This window comes from Littorina saxatilis, linkage group LG12 (genome assembly GCF_037325665.1).
Source record: "Littorina saxatilis isolate snail1 linkage group LG12, US_GU_Lsax_2.0, whole genome shotgun sequence".
Lineage (NCBI taxonomy): Eukaryota > Metazoa > Mollusca > Gastropoda > Littorinimorpha > Littorinidae > Littorina > Littorina saxatilis.
Genome location: NC_090256.1, coordinates 54,769,001 through 54,784,608, shown reverse-complemented (window position 1 = coordinate 54,784,608; position 15,608 = coordinate 54,769,001). Strand labels below are relative to the sequence as shown.

General features: G+C 41.1%; 1 protein-coding gene across 1 annotated transcript in view; it reads left to right on the top strand.

Moving 5' to 3' along the window:
* LOC138983137 (UV excision repair protein RAD23 homolog B-like) overlaps positions 1 to 10,727 on the top strand; it is a 30,568-nt gene extending 19,841 nt beyond the window's left edge. Inside the window, exons 5-7 of the mRNA XM_070356544.1 lie at positions 481 to 541; positions 9,847 to 9,953; positions 10,455 to 10,727. Of these exons, the coding sequence (XP_070212645.1) occupies positions 481 to 541; positions 9,847 to 9,953; positions 10,455 to 10,584 (298 nt within the window). The 3' untranslated portion in view covers positions 10,585 to 10,727. The remainder of the gene's footprint in view (positions 1 to 480; positions 542 to 9,846; positions 9,954 to 10,454) is intronic.
* The last annotated feature ends 4,881 nt before the right edge of the window (positions 10,728 to 15,608 follow it).

Below are 15,608 nucleotides of genomic sequence, written 5' to 3'. Positions count from 1 at the left end.
CAGGATTGTGTTTGTGTGATAATGACAGGATTGTGTTTGTGTGATAATGACAGGATTGTGTGTGTGTGTGATAATGACAGGATTGTGTTTGTGTGATAATGACAGGATTGTGTGTGTGTGATAATGACAGGATTGTGTGTGTGTGATAATGACAGGATTGTGTTTGTGTGATAATGACAGGATTGTGTGTGTGTGATAATGACAGGATTGTGTGTGTGTGATAATGACAGGATTGTGTGTGTGTGATAATGACAGGATTGTGTTTGTGTGATAATGACAGGATTGTGTGTGTGTGATAATGACAGGATTGTGTTTGTGTGATAATGACAGGATTGTGTTTGTGTGATAATGACAGGATTGTGTTTGTGTGATAATGACAGGATTGTGTTTGTGTGATAATGACAGGATTGTGTTTGTGTGATAATGACAGGATTGTGTGTGTGTGATAATGACAGGATTGTGTTTGTGTGATAATGACAGGATTGTGGCAGGCAAACCTGGCTATGCTGCTAGTGGAGCACAACCACCAACCCGTACACTGGTAAGCTGAGTCTTTGCAGTTTACACCCAGTCAGCACTAGCGTTAGGGACTCCTGTGATTATCACACATTTTACTTTGATAGATTTTTGCTGAATGTGGAACTGAGCCTTTTAATGAGGAGAATGGAGTAGATGCAGATGATATAGTAACAATATGCTAAACACCGTCACACTCTGCAAATTTGACTACGATTCTGTCTTACACCGACTTGTTAATATAATCTGTGTGATATAGTTGTGTGTCTTGCGAATAGAGCATGCTGTGAATGTTGAAATAGTATTCGAGCAGCAGTGTGTGACCTACAGACCCGAGTCAGTGTGCTGCTCAGCTGTGTGTGACCTACAGACCCGAGTCAGTGTGCTGCTCAGCAGTGTGTGACCTACAGACCCGAGTCAGTGTGCTGCTCAGCTGTGTGTGACCTACAGACCTGAGTCAGTTTGCTGCTCAGCTGTGTGTGACCTACAGACCTGAGTCAGTTTGCTGCTCAGAAGTGTGTGACCTACAGACCTGAGTCAGTTTGCTGCTCAGCTGTGTGTGACCTACAGACCTGAGTCAGTTTGCTGCTCAGCTGTGTGTGACCTACAGACCTGAGTCAGTTTGCTGCTCAGCTGTGTGTGACCTACAGACCGGAGTCAGTTTGCTGCTCAGCTATGTGTGACCTACAGACCTGAGTCAGTTTGCTGCTCAGCTATGTGTGACCTACAGACCTGAGTCAGTTTGCTGCTCAGCTGTGTGTGACCTACAGACCCGAGTCAGTTTGCTGCTCAGCTGTGTGTGACCTACAGACCTGAGTCAGTTTGTTGCTCAGCTGTGTGTGACCTACAGACCGGAGTCAGTTTGCTGCTCAGCTGTGTGTGACCTACAGACCCGAGTCAGTTTGTTGCTCAGCTGTGTGTTAACTACAGACCTGAGTCAGTTTGTTGCTCAGCTGTGTGTGACCTACAGACCCGAGTCAGTTTGCTGCTCAACTGTGTGTTACCTACAGACCTGAGTCAGTTTGTTGCTCAGCTGTGTGTGACCTACAGACCCGAGTCAGTTTGCTGCTCAGCTGTGTGTGACCTACAGACCTGAGTCAGTTTGCTGCTCAGCTGTGTGTGACCTACAGACCTGAGTCAGTTTGCTGCTCAGATGTGTGTCCAGCTGGACAGTACTTGACACTTGTGACTTGTCAAAGCGGACAGAGGCGTTACGGGTTTCTTTGATCAGGCACCCCATGCTCCTACGGTAGGACTGTAGTCATTTGACGTGGTATTGACTATCCTACGGTAGGACTGTAGTCATTTGACACGGTATATATTGACTATCCTACGGTAGGACTGTAGTCATTTGACATGGTATTGACTATCCTACAGTAGGACTGTAGTCATTTGACATGGTATTGACTATCCTACGGTAGGACTGCAGTCATTTGACACGGTATTGACTATCCTACAGTAGGACTGTAGTCATTTGACATGGTATTGGCTATCCTACAGTAGGACTGCAGTCACTTGACATGGTATTGACTGCCCTACGGTAGGACTGTAGTCATTTGACACGGTATTGACTATCCTACAGTAGGACTGCAGTCATTTGACATGGTATTGACTGCCCTACGGTAGGACTGCAGTCACTTGACATGGTATTGACTATCCTATGAATGCCTGAAAATCGGTCAACAATTCATTAGCGATGGATTACATAATTACACTTTACATGGCAGCATCTGACCTTGTCTTTAAGGGACACAAATCTACAATCTGGGGATGCTAAATTAGTTTACTAGTCACACATTTAAACAGCGCTATGACAGAAGTGACGGTAATATCGTGCCTTCTTCTTCTTCTTCAGCGTTCCAGAATTGTTATGGTTACGTGTGAGCTCGTTTGCCCATTTGGGTTCCCCACACTATACTCTGAGAGCATAGTCAGCTCACTCCGCTTTCGTTGAGTAGGCATGCTGGGTATTTTCGTGTTTCCATAACCCACCGAACTCTGACATGGATTGCAGGATCTTTTCCGTGCGCACTTGGTCTTGTGCTTGCGTGTACACACGAAGGGGGTTAAGTCACTAGCAGGTCTGCACATAAGTTGACCTACCTGGGAGATCGGAAAAATCTCCACGCTTAACCCACCAGGCGGCAGCGACCGGGATTCGAACTCACGACCTCCTGATTAGGAGGCCGACGTTTTACCACCACGCCACTGGGCCCGTAATATCGTGCCAATCACACATCACATACGGTTTCCAAAAAAAACCCATCCTGGTATAGCAGGTAATTTCTTAGTATTTTGCAAATACGAAAAAAATGATACATTTCTACTTCTCCAAGCAACATATACAGTAAACTACCTTGTGAGCGCCCAGTATCGAGCAAACGCTCACCCCCTAATTTGGGTCAAAAACTGTGTATAGAGTATAGTACCTTGTAAACGCCCATACCCCATTCTAAAGGTGTCAACAAACAGGTTCTTGTTGATATACGCCTCGTCACAAAATACAGAAATATCAATCGAGTGGACAATGATAACATGCTGCATGCAGTCACCCGTTGAGTTCTTACGTTTACTAATGCAGTCTCTGGATAGCCATGCCAAAAGTGGACGACGATTTGAGAGACTCATCTAAGGTTTAAGAGGTCGACCTTGGGGGACTTAAAGAGATCAAGTGAACGGACTGTGTTTTGAATACGCTGTGTTTTACACGTGTCGTACATCCCCACCCCCTTCACGATTTTGCGAGATGACTTTGATCAGGACAAATGAACTGACTACAGTTATGATATTTCGGTGTGTGCAAGGTTCTGGTTTTTGTTCAGACGCACGCGATCCTGCTCGTAACGCCGGATATGCGGAGCAGGTTTTGTGTTACCAAAACCTGTAACACAAAGTGATTGTACATTTGTGGTTAGTTTCCATGTTTCATTCTGGCGAGGCACTTGCACACACACACTAACGGGTCTGTGTCATAGAGAAAGGGACATAGGGGGTTTAACATTTCTTTTGGTTTAAACAAGTTTATTCAATAAATTCCATTGGTACTATTACCGCATACATGAAATAAGGAACATGGAGCACAACAAGCTAGGCTTATAAGCGTACTCTTAAAAGCAAATGAAATTTGGCGGACGATTTTAATATAACAAATTTGAAATAATGTCAAAATAATAATGGTAAATTATGGTAGACAAACATGTAACAATAAAAGGAAAAAAAAACAAAAGAAAAATAAACCAATGCTAAACTAACAACATTACTCACACACGCTAGCACACTCACTCGCACACACACGCATACAATGACTTCCACATGGTAAAAAATAGAATACTACCAGAACAAGAAAATGTAAACAGTACTGCACATGGTCGTTTCGAACATGGATGAGATAAATGCATTCATTATTCAAAACGTTTACTTAATAAGATAAACATGAATAACTGGTCAAATATAAATGCATTTTCGCTGTCTGACTTGTCTCTATTGCCATACAGAAAATCATCAGCGGTTAGCAAATCATAGTTGGGCAGTGTTGACAAGGTGACTTCACGTATTTGAAGAGATAAGGGGCAATGAAAAATATAGTGCTCCGCATTTTCAACACGATAACCACAAGTGCATGACGGGTCGGGAATTAAATGTCTGTCAAATAGATCACTATTTAGATTGCTGATCCTCAATCTCAGTCTGCAATGGATAATTTCTGATTTTCGATCAGATGTGTATCTATACGAGGGAACAACAGAATCATCAGAACCAATACGTTTTTTAAATAACCCAATAGAATCAAGTTGTTTTACAGTATCTGGAAGCTCATTCCACAGGGAAGTCGAAGACAGAAAAAATGACTTTTTATACAATTCAGTTCGAGAGTGGGGAGTCTGTCTGTCAAGTGGTCTTCGTCTATGGTAAGGGTTCACAGAAGCAACGAGAGGAGGCAGACGTTCTAGTAAGTATGGTGGCACGCGTGCATTAACTAATTTGAAATACAAAATCAATTTGTGTCTTTTTCGCCTCTCCTTCAGTGTTGTAAATCCTGATTCATCGTACAATTTTTGGTGACTCGTGCCACGAACTGCACCTATAATGGTTCTTATGGCATCAAGATGCAAGTTTTCTAATAAAGTAGCTAATCTGTCAGAACAGTTATCCCAAATGACGTCAGAAAAATCAAAATGGGGAATAATAAAAGATTTATACATAAGTTCAAGTGCCTTTCGGCTAAGGCGATACTTATAGGACCGAAAACATGAGAGAAGAACACGTACTTTAGATATAATTGACTGAACATGTGATTCCCATTTGCAGTCGCTCTGAATCAGTACACCAAGATGTTTGTGAACGTGGTTTTCTCTCAGAATTGTTCCATCAAATACAAGAGGAAGGGTTTCAGGCATTCTATTTCCAGAAAAGGTCATCAAATCTGTTTTTAAATTATTGAAATTAACTTTCCATTTTTCCGCCCAGTGTGCAATTTTGGCTAAGTCTGCATTTAAGATCTGTGTCCGCGTGTTTGCATCATTTAGAGATAAATACAAACTGGTATCATCAGCAAAAAGTTTAATGACAGATTCGATATTTATGACAATATCGTTAATGTACACAAGGAACAACAAGGGCCCCAGAACAGAACCTTGGGGAACACCTGAACAAACACGTCCGTATGTCGATTTCCTGCCTTGGATAACAACGGCTTGTAACCTGCCTGTCAAATAATCTTCAAACCATTTTAATAAAACACCTCTTATGCCTATAGCATATAATTTATGCAACAAACCCTTGTGCCACACTCTGTCGAATGCTTTTGATATATCACAGAAAACAGCCTGAGTCGTCAACTGCTTATCTAAGGATTGACAAAAATCGTCATACATACTCAACAACTGGAAACTAGTTGAATCACCAGGAATAAACCCTGACTGAGAAACCGTTAATAAATCATTCTCTGTGAGATATCGAAAAACATGGGCTTGAACACATTTTTCCAATACTTTTCCAATGCAACTGAGTAATGAAATCGGACGATAGTTACTGCAGTGTTCTTTTTCACCTTTCTTATAAATGGGATTCACATGAGCTACTTTCCAAATTTTCGGAAACTTTCCCTCAGCCAACGATCTCTGGAAAAGGGTTGCAAGCGGATTTGAAATAATACAAGCAGCAAGTTTAAGAAGTTTATTGTGAACCAAATCAGGACCTACTGCTTTCCTAACATCGAGGTTGTTTAGAACAGCGTACACCATTTCGGTAGTTATCACGAGAGGACTAATGGAAATGGGCTCTTCTTCAACTGGTGGAACGTCATCATCATGACCTTGTATATGCGACTGTCGTAGAAATGCTTCATTAAAAACCTCGGCTTTGTCCTCTGCAGAGTAATACACAATTCCATTGCTTTCAATGGGCGGAATCTCATTTGTACTCATTCCTTTCTTTTTCAAAAAAGAGTTGACTACCTTCCACCAGTCTTTATTGCCAAAATTATGAGGTGACAATATTCTATTTTCTAGTTCCCTAATGTGCTCTTCTTTCCTTTTTCTTATAACATCAGTCAAATTATTTCTCAACCGTCGGAAAAGGGACCAGCACCATACAGTATCCAGACGTTTGGCTAATGCGTGAATATATTGCTTTTTCCTAATCAACTTTTTGATTTCCTCGGTGATCCATACAGCATCGTGTCCGTTCATTGTCACTACCTTTACAGGCATACATTCTTTAGCTATCATCATCAACTTATCGGAAAACATTTCAGCGGCGTCATCAATGGATTCTAAATCGACTATATTATTCCAATCTACACTTTCCATATCTTGCAACAACTTGTCAACATCGATTTTGGAATAATTATATAGTGTTCGTTTGAATGAACCACCCGACGGTAAGTCATAATTCAAATATACAAAAGGACACGAGTGGTCACTGCATACAGGTGGTAGAACACCAACTCTTTTTACCAAGTTAGGACACGGAGTTAATACCAGATCGATTATAGTTGACGAGGTATCGGTTATTCGAGTGGGTTCTGATATCAACTGAGATAAACTGTTTGTGTTCATTAATTCCCGCAGATGAAACGGGGGGTTAACAGTACAATCAGCGTTGAGATCACCAAAGATAATAAACTTATGTGGGGTATTCATGGCAAGTTGAACGGAATCGTTGATAAGAAGCCAATGGTCGACGGTTGCACTCGGTGGTCTATAAAACACACCAACGAGAAGAGTATCTTGACCCAACTTAGTCTCAATCCAGATCGCTTCCAAATCAGGTATACACAAGTCGATCCTCGGTTTGCAAATCAGATTACTATTTACATAAACGGCTACGCCGCCGTGGGAATCCCCGGGCCTATCACGTCTAACTGGAGGGTGGTAACCTTTTAAGCAGATGCAGTCTTGGTCAACTTTGTCCGACAGCCAGGTCTCAGATACAGTTATTATATCAAACTTCCCCAATTCGGCCTCAAGGAACGGTGTCTTATATTGAAGACTGCGAGTGTTTACATGAACAATAGAGATCCCATCCCCTCGGGTTGTGCTTGGTCCAGGATTAGGATGGATATCACCACACATAAACAACAATAAGCAAATTGCAATAGATATGGTTTGAGATGTAAAATTCACAGAATCAGCACAAAAAATGAGTGAGGTGGCATATTTCCACATCGAACCAGCAAAGTTCACAGCAATGTCGTAACAACATATTGGGTCGTTACGAGTAAGCTTCTGGGCAGGAAATAAAAACAAAAACAACGCAAGAGACAAGCCAGCACTACCACGAACGAGAATAATCATAAGCGACTGGATATTTCCCTTGTTAAGAAAAGATAGTTTATACACAGATAGCGCTGACGCAACAGGGAGATAACTTCCCACACTGGCTCTGTATTGAGACAGACTACACCCACCCATCTAGGTCACAGCTCGTTGCAAAAAATCAAACAAGGCAGAGCCAAGGGTGTGAGACAATCTCCCCGACACGTGCGCCCCATCCTTTTGCATCAGGCATGAAGTCATTGTGGACAACAACAAACAACAACAAGCAAACAAACAACAACAAGCAAACAAACACACAATCAACAACGTCGACAGTTAAAGTCAACGATCAAAAACAATCGAAAACAAAATATTTAGACACGCAGTCTCGCGTGTTAATGTAAAATATAGGGTAAACTAAGGTATCAATCAAAGGTAACTATTTCAAAAATAACTAAAAAATAACTAAAACAACCAGAGATAATAGAAGAGAAAGTACTGCCACTTGCTCTCTTGAACAACATTTAATGTTCACATGCAAGACAAAGGGTAAAATGCAGACCGCATTACATTTTGTCGTTTGGCCTGTGGTCTTTCAATACGTGCACAAACTAGGGCAGGCGTGGCACACCTGATGAGACACGCAGACCAGCTTAAAAGACACGTGAAAATACGTGAACAGTCCTCGTGCGAAAACGTGCACAAATAGCTGGTGGCAAAAGGAAACGAGGCGCCGAGTGAGCAAAGGCAAAGTTGTTTGACACAACGGGTGCAACGGGTACATGGTTCATAGGTACATGATTTTATCATCATTTTTTTAACATTTCTTTTGCATGTAAAAAAAAAATCCTACTATCATTCTCATACAAAGGGATAAAATATCGCTATTTCTCACGAGGTATAGATTCTGACACATTTTATTGTTTCACAAATGATGTGCCACACTATTGATTATTGTGTCTTATGGACCTATCTGGCATTTATTTTGACATCGCATTTATTTAGTACATTTTGATTTTGAGCATGAAATGTTAGGGTCCCATTTTTGGCACAGTGTGATCAAGTGGGTAGTTTTTTTTAACCTGACCACCAAACAAAGATACAGGCTTATTGGTTTACACTTCTTCTTTGATTGTTTTGAAATGAACTCTAATTAAAACAATCAATTGTGTTTACAATTTTATTGAACACGAAAATGCATAAACATTTTGGATAGCGGGATATAGACCAAGTGATTGTAGATTGTAATCAGAAGCAGGCAACTTGATAGTAGAAACATTTTTTTTTTTTTTTCCCCTTACACTTGTTCCTTGTCCCGATGTGCTCTCACGCCGCCTCGTCCCTGCACTCACTGCTCCATCCACATCTGAATTTCGTTCCGCTGCCAGACTTGTCGATTTTACAGACGCTCCAGGGAGGGATGTCGGGTCGTTGCGGTAGGCTACCCTCGGAAGATGACACTGCACTTCTGCTGAGTCACTTCGACGGTGTTCAGTAGTGGGTCTGTCCCGAGCTAACGGACGCAGCCCACTACCTACTATGCCCCCTACTAACGACATTGACTGCTAAGTCGCGGAGCCAGACTGAGTGAGGGTCCCCTCCAGAGAGCAGACCGCCACCACGTCCCTCCGTCGACCCCCCAGAACGTCACACGTTGAAGACTGACAACAGAAGTACTATTCAGGAAAGGATGGAACAGGAACACTGAGACCAAGGTCACCATGAGAGCTCCGGGCATGAAGGGCCACAAGAGCAAGGACAATTTATAATTTTGGATGATTAATGAGATGAGGATGATTATAATGATGATGCTATGGATTTCCAATTTGGTTTGAGACTACGTGACAGGGCAGCACTCTACGCTGACTGTCATAATATATCCTGGTTGGTCAGGTATACAGAACCTGAGCACCCTCAAAGTCGCATTCGTTAAGTGAATGACACTCGGCTGTGTGATTCCAGCCTTCCCATAGGAACCATAGCACTTCCACTCTGGGTAGGAGCCGACCGTAGCCCGAAAAACCCACATGACCCTGATGGGATTCGAACCCACGACCTCCCGGCCCACAGCCCGATGCACTAACCACTGCGCTACGGGGGCCGGTAACTGTTGCAGGCAACTTAATAGTAGAAACTGTTGCAGGCAACTTAATAGTAGAAACTGTTGCAGGCAACTTAATAGTAGAAACTGTTGCATGCAACTTAATAGTAGAAACTGTTGCAGGCAACTTAATAGTAGAAACTGTTGCAGGCAACTTAATAGTAGAAACTGTTGCAGGCAACTTAATAGTAGAAACTCTTGCAGGCAACTTGATAGTAGAAACATTTGCAGGCAGGGAAGATAGCAGTTTGACAGTGTCACTTCATTTCAATCGCATCATTATTTTCAAGTTAGAATATTCAAAATCAAATACTTTAACACAAAGTGAATGTAAAATTGTGGTTCGTTTCTATGGGCAGGGAAGATAACAGTTTGACAGTGCCCATCATTTCTATCACGTATTTATCAAGTTAAAGTATGGACTAGTAGGTCAGTGTTGTGATTGATCGACCCACTCCGTGTCTGTTGCAGACGGTTGATGATATGATTGCGGCAGTGACGTCCATGGGCTTTGAGCTTGAGGATGCCCAGGATGCAATGCGGTATGGGAAAATGTCCACACAGGAGGCAGTAGACTGGTAAGCAGTGCACAGACTGCACTACTCGCTGTTTGCTCGTGAACCAATGACAGAATAAACGGACAGGGGGGACAGGCATGGCAATTTGCCATTTAACAACATATTCAGACTGACAAAACCATGCAACCTCTTCTGATAATTGTGTACACTTTCATGGATGTGTATGCTCCCCATTACATTTGTTTAGCAGTGTTGAGATTAAAGTCTGAAATCAGTACAGGTAGCGGGTACATTACTCAAATTCACTTATTGGATTGAAACTAAGTAGGTCGGGGTATAGTGTTAACGCTGGCTTTGGTTTATTGGGGATATTCCATTCGATGATATCCAATCAAAGGGGTGTGATCACAGTTAGCATGAAATAAGTGTCATAATAACATTACGTTATATTCTGTCCATGCCTGATGACAAGGTAGCCAAACCTCAAGTTGATACTGGTCTGTGTTTACTTCGCTGCATACGTATGGTACACCATTGATTCTGTTTGTGTGATAATGACAGGATTCTGGCAGGCAAACCTGGCTATGCTGCAAGTGGACCACAACCACCAACCCGTAAACTGGTAAGCCAAGTCTTTGCAGTTTACACCCAGTCAGCACTAGCTTTAGGGACTCCTGTGATTATCGTGTGATATTTTACTTTGATACATTTTTACTGAATGTGAAAATTAGCCCCTTTGATGAGAAATTAGAATGTAGTAGATGCAAATGCTATAGAATTATGCAATACCCCGTTACACTCTTCAAATTTGGCCACGACCTTCAATGAAATGTTTGTGACGTTTTGTTTCTTTTGTTGATGGAACTTTGTATAAGCATCCCGTGACAAGGTCAACCCAAAAATCGATCTGACAAAAACCTTAGCCCCGTATTTTAAAATCTGCACAAAAAAAATATGCACAAACCAAACACTTCTGACTACCATTGGCTACATAAAGACTAGAGAAGTAGAGTGCACAAAACAAAATATTCTGAACAGGAAATTGAATGGCCTTTCCAAGTGTTTGCACTGGGCGAAAAGTCACGTTTTGGCACTATAACGTGGCATATAACATGAAACATGAAGTTAATCAACTGAATTTTGTGGCATTATACCTGTGCGATTCACATCAAGTTAGAAAAACTGCCGTAACGCAATAAAATACCTGGGATTTTAGAGGGGTGCAAAACACAGTAAAACATCGAGTTTTGGTGTCTGCGTTTTGGACGTTTTCGCTACATTAACGCACGGCGATTCACGTCGTGTTAAACGCGTTTCAGCTGTGCGCAAAACACCACGAAACCTATGGAGTTACGATAAGTTTTTCTGGTTTCTAAAACTTGATGTTAGAGTGTTGTTTTGATGGATTATTCTGCGTTTTCATCAGCCTGGTGCCGAACCTGCAGAATCAGACGATTATCGGCTCCCTCTCTCTCTCTCTCTCTAGTTTCTCTCTCAGCACGGTCACACACACACACACACACACACACACACACACACACACACACACACACACACACACACACACACACACACACACATACGTGTCTGAGGGGGGGATCTCTGGACATTAGCCGCAAAGAAAAATGTGTTATATCTGGACTTGTTTATTGCTAAAGCTACAGAAACGGAGTGCGAGTATAAACATGTGTCGGACTTTAAGAATACTTTTTGAGAATTTTTTTTTTTAAAACACTCATTATTGAAAGTTACACACCCAAAAATAGAGATTCTGAAACACGTGTTATATCTGGACATCCGCCACCTAAAAGTGAATGATAGCCGGACATAATTATGACCGGAAAGCTGTAAATACTATCAACTTTATCAAAATAGCGTTACATATGCGTGGTAGTACAAAAAAGCTACCAGTAATCCAGAATTATTAAAAAAAAAAATAGGAGGGGGGGGGGGGGGGGGGGGGTGGTAATTTTTTTTTTTTTTTTTTTTTTTTGCGCATGAAAAGACTTAAGGCCATATTCTCGTTACAAAACCGGGGGGGGGGGGGGGGGGGGGGAAGGGGGGGTATTTTTTTTTTTTTTTTTTTTTTTTTTTTTGCGCATGAAAAGACTTTAGGCCGGATTTTCGTTACAAAACCAAAGCTTAGTTTAAAAAAAAAAAAAAAAAAATTTTAAATAATAAAAAAAAAATTTTTAAATAAAAAAAAATAAAAATTTAACCTAATAAGAATGTTTGTTAGCATGAATTAAGGTCGTGTCGCAATTTTTCAACCAAGACAAAAATTTTTATTTAGAAAATTATATTCGGAATAATTTTCAATCTTTTTTTTTTTTTTTTTTTGCGCATGAAAAGACTTTAGGCCGGATTTTCGTTACAAAACCAAAGCTTAGTTTAAAAAAAAAAAAAAAAAAAAATTTAAATAAAAAAAAATAATTTTTTTTTAAATAAAAAAAAATTAAAAAAATTTAACCTAATAAGAATGTTTGTTAGCATGAATTAAGGTCGTGTCGCAATTTTTCAACCAAGACAAAAAATTTTATTTAGAAAATTATATTCGGAATAATTTTCAATCTTTTAAATTTGTGTGTGTTAAAATTAAATGGCGGGATGGGGTGTTGGTAACCAAACCAACACTTTATTTCGCAAAGCTAGCGTGCGCAGCTAGAGATTGTATTCTTTGATTTTGAATTTTTGTTTGTTTGTTTGCTTAACGCCCAGCCGACCACGAAGGGCCATATCAGGGCGGTGCTGCTTTGACATATAACGTGCGCCACACACAAGACAGAAGTCGCAGCACAGGCTTCATGTCTCACCCAGTCACATTATTCTGACACCGTACCAACCAGTCCTAGCACTAACCCCATAATGCCAGACGCCAGGCGGAGCAGCCACTAGATTGCCAATTTTAAAGTCTTAGGTATGACCCGGCCGGGGTTCGAACCCACGACCTCCCGATCACGGGGCGGACGCCTTACTTCATTGTCTGTTTGATATGAGGATCGATACTTGATCTTTTTATCGTGCTTTAAAAGATTCAAGGATTGTTTGCGTTTGCTTGATCACACTAAACGGACTGGGTGGCCGAGTGGTAACGCACTTGCGCTCGGAAGCAAGAGGTTGCGAGTTCGACCCTGGGTCAGGGCGTTAGCAATTTTCTCCCCCCTTTCCTAACCTAGGTGGTGGGTTCAAGTGCTAGTCTTTCGGATGAGACGAAAAACCGAGGTCCCTTCGTGTACACTACATTGGGGTGTGCACGTTAAAGATCCCACGATTGTCAAAAGGGTCTTTCCTGGCAAAATTGCATAGGCATAGATAACAAAATTGTCCACCAAAATACCCGTGTGACTTGGAATAATAGGCCGTAAAAAGTAGGATATGCGCCGAAATGGCTGCGATCTGCTGGTCGATGTGAATGCGTGATGTATTGTGTAAAAAATTCTATCTCACACGGCATAAATAGATCCCTGCGCCTCGAGTCAGAGTCTGGAGATACGCGCGCGATATAAGACTTGAATCATATAACTAAGAACACGAGAGACTAAAAACACGAACACGCTATATTCCAACATCGGACGACTACCATTCGTGAATAACTTGATGGTTGAAAATGCAGATCTGCTAATATGCACTGCCATTACTTGTTTAAGACATGCACGGATCATATCACAAACGTGTGCTACTCCCTATAACTGAAACGTTAAAGCACCCTCACAAAAACACACTAGTAATTAATATCACAGTGGGAAGTATCCTCTTGAGCTTATACTTTAAAACGCTATTTAGCTTTGGTTCCTCAATGTTTGTTTGATGTTTGTTTGTTTTCAGGAGAGAGAGAGAGAGAGAGAGAGAGAGAGAGAGAGCGAGAGAGAGAGAGAGAGAGAGAGAGAGAGAGAGAGAGAGAGAGAGAGAGAGAGAGAGAGAGAGAGAGAGAGCATGAGTAACCATTGAATGCCATTTTCAGGTGTCATTATATTTAGTCAAGTTTTGACTAAATATTTTAACATCGAGGGGGAATCGAAACGAGGGTCGTGGTGTATGTGCGTGTGTGCGTGTGTGTGTCTGTGTGTGTGTGTGTGTAGAGCGATTCAGACTAAACTACTGGACCGATCTTTATGAAATTTGACATGAGAGTTCCTGGGTATGAAATCCCCGAACGTTTTTTTCATTTTTTTGATAAATGTCTTTGATGACGTCATATCCGGCTTTTCGTGAAAGTTGAGGCGGCACTGTCACGCCCTCATTTTTCAACCAAATTGGTTGAAATTTTGGTCAAGTACTCTTCGACGAAGCCCGGGGTTCGGTATTGCATTTCAGCTTGGTGGCTTAAAAATTAATTAATGACTTTGGTCATTAAAAATCTGAAAATTGTAAAAAAAATTAAAAATTTATAAAACGATCCAAATTTACGTTTATCTTATTCTCCATCATTTGCTGATTCCAAAAACATATCAATATGTTATATTTGGATTAAAAACAAGCTCTGAAAATTAAATATATAAAAATTATTATCAAATTTTTTTTTTCGAAATCAATTTAAAAACACTTTCATCGTATTCCTTGTCGGTTCCTGATTCCAAAAATATATAGATATGATATGTTTGGATTAAAAACACGCTCAGAAAGTTAAAACGAAGAGAGGTACAGAAAAGCGTGCTATCCTTCTTAGCGCAACGAATACCCCGCTCTTCTTGTCAATTCCACGGGCACTGCCTTTGCCACGGGCGGTGGAGTGACGATGCTACGAGTATACGGTCTTGCTGCGTTCAGTTTCATTCTGTGAGTTCGACAGCTACTTGACTAAATATTGTATTTTCGCCTTACGCGACTTGTTCTTACTTGTTAATGTTTTGATTTCAAGGGAAATTGTGTTTTGATTTCAAGGGAAATTGTTTTTGATGGTTACAAAATATAATGATTACACTTACAGGCGAATGACACAACGTGTCCTGTTCCCTGCCACACACAGTCTTCAGTTCTTTGTCACTCATAGTGTTGAATTTACTGTCACAAACACACTCACAGCCACAGTCACACACCCTCACTTGGCGAAAACAGACTTTCTTTCTTTATTTGGTGTTTAACGTCGTTTTCAACCACGAAGGTTATATCGCGACGGGGAAAGGGGGGGAGATGGGATAGAGCCACTTGTCAATTGTTTCTTGTTCACAAAAGCACTAATCAAAAATTTGCTCCAGGGGCTTGCAACGTAGTACAATATATTACCTTACTGGGAGAATGCAAGTTTCCAGTAAAAAGGACTTAACATTTCTTACATACTGCTTGACTAAAATCTTTACAAAAATTGACTATATTCTATACAAGAAACACTTAACAAGGGTAAAAGGAGAAACAGAATCCGTTAGTCGCCTCTTACCACATGCTGGGGAGCATCGGGTAAATTCTTTCTCGTCCCAACCAATATGGGACTCCCCCTAACCCGCGGGGGTAGCGAAAACAAACACAATTCTCAAGAATCAAGTAAGCAACATATATTTTGCAAACCATAATCTGTACTGAGGTTCAATGGGAACCACATTTTTAGAGCAAAAGTTTAAAACAACACAAGAAGACTTAAAAATGTTTTCCTACTGGACAGAGCAAATACACGTAACAATGCTGCGGGTCCATACAAAAGTCATGATCAATGGGAGTTATCCACAACCCAGACAATCTCATACAAAGGACAGCTGTCATGACATCTGTCAGTGCAGACGT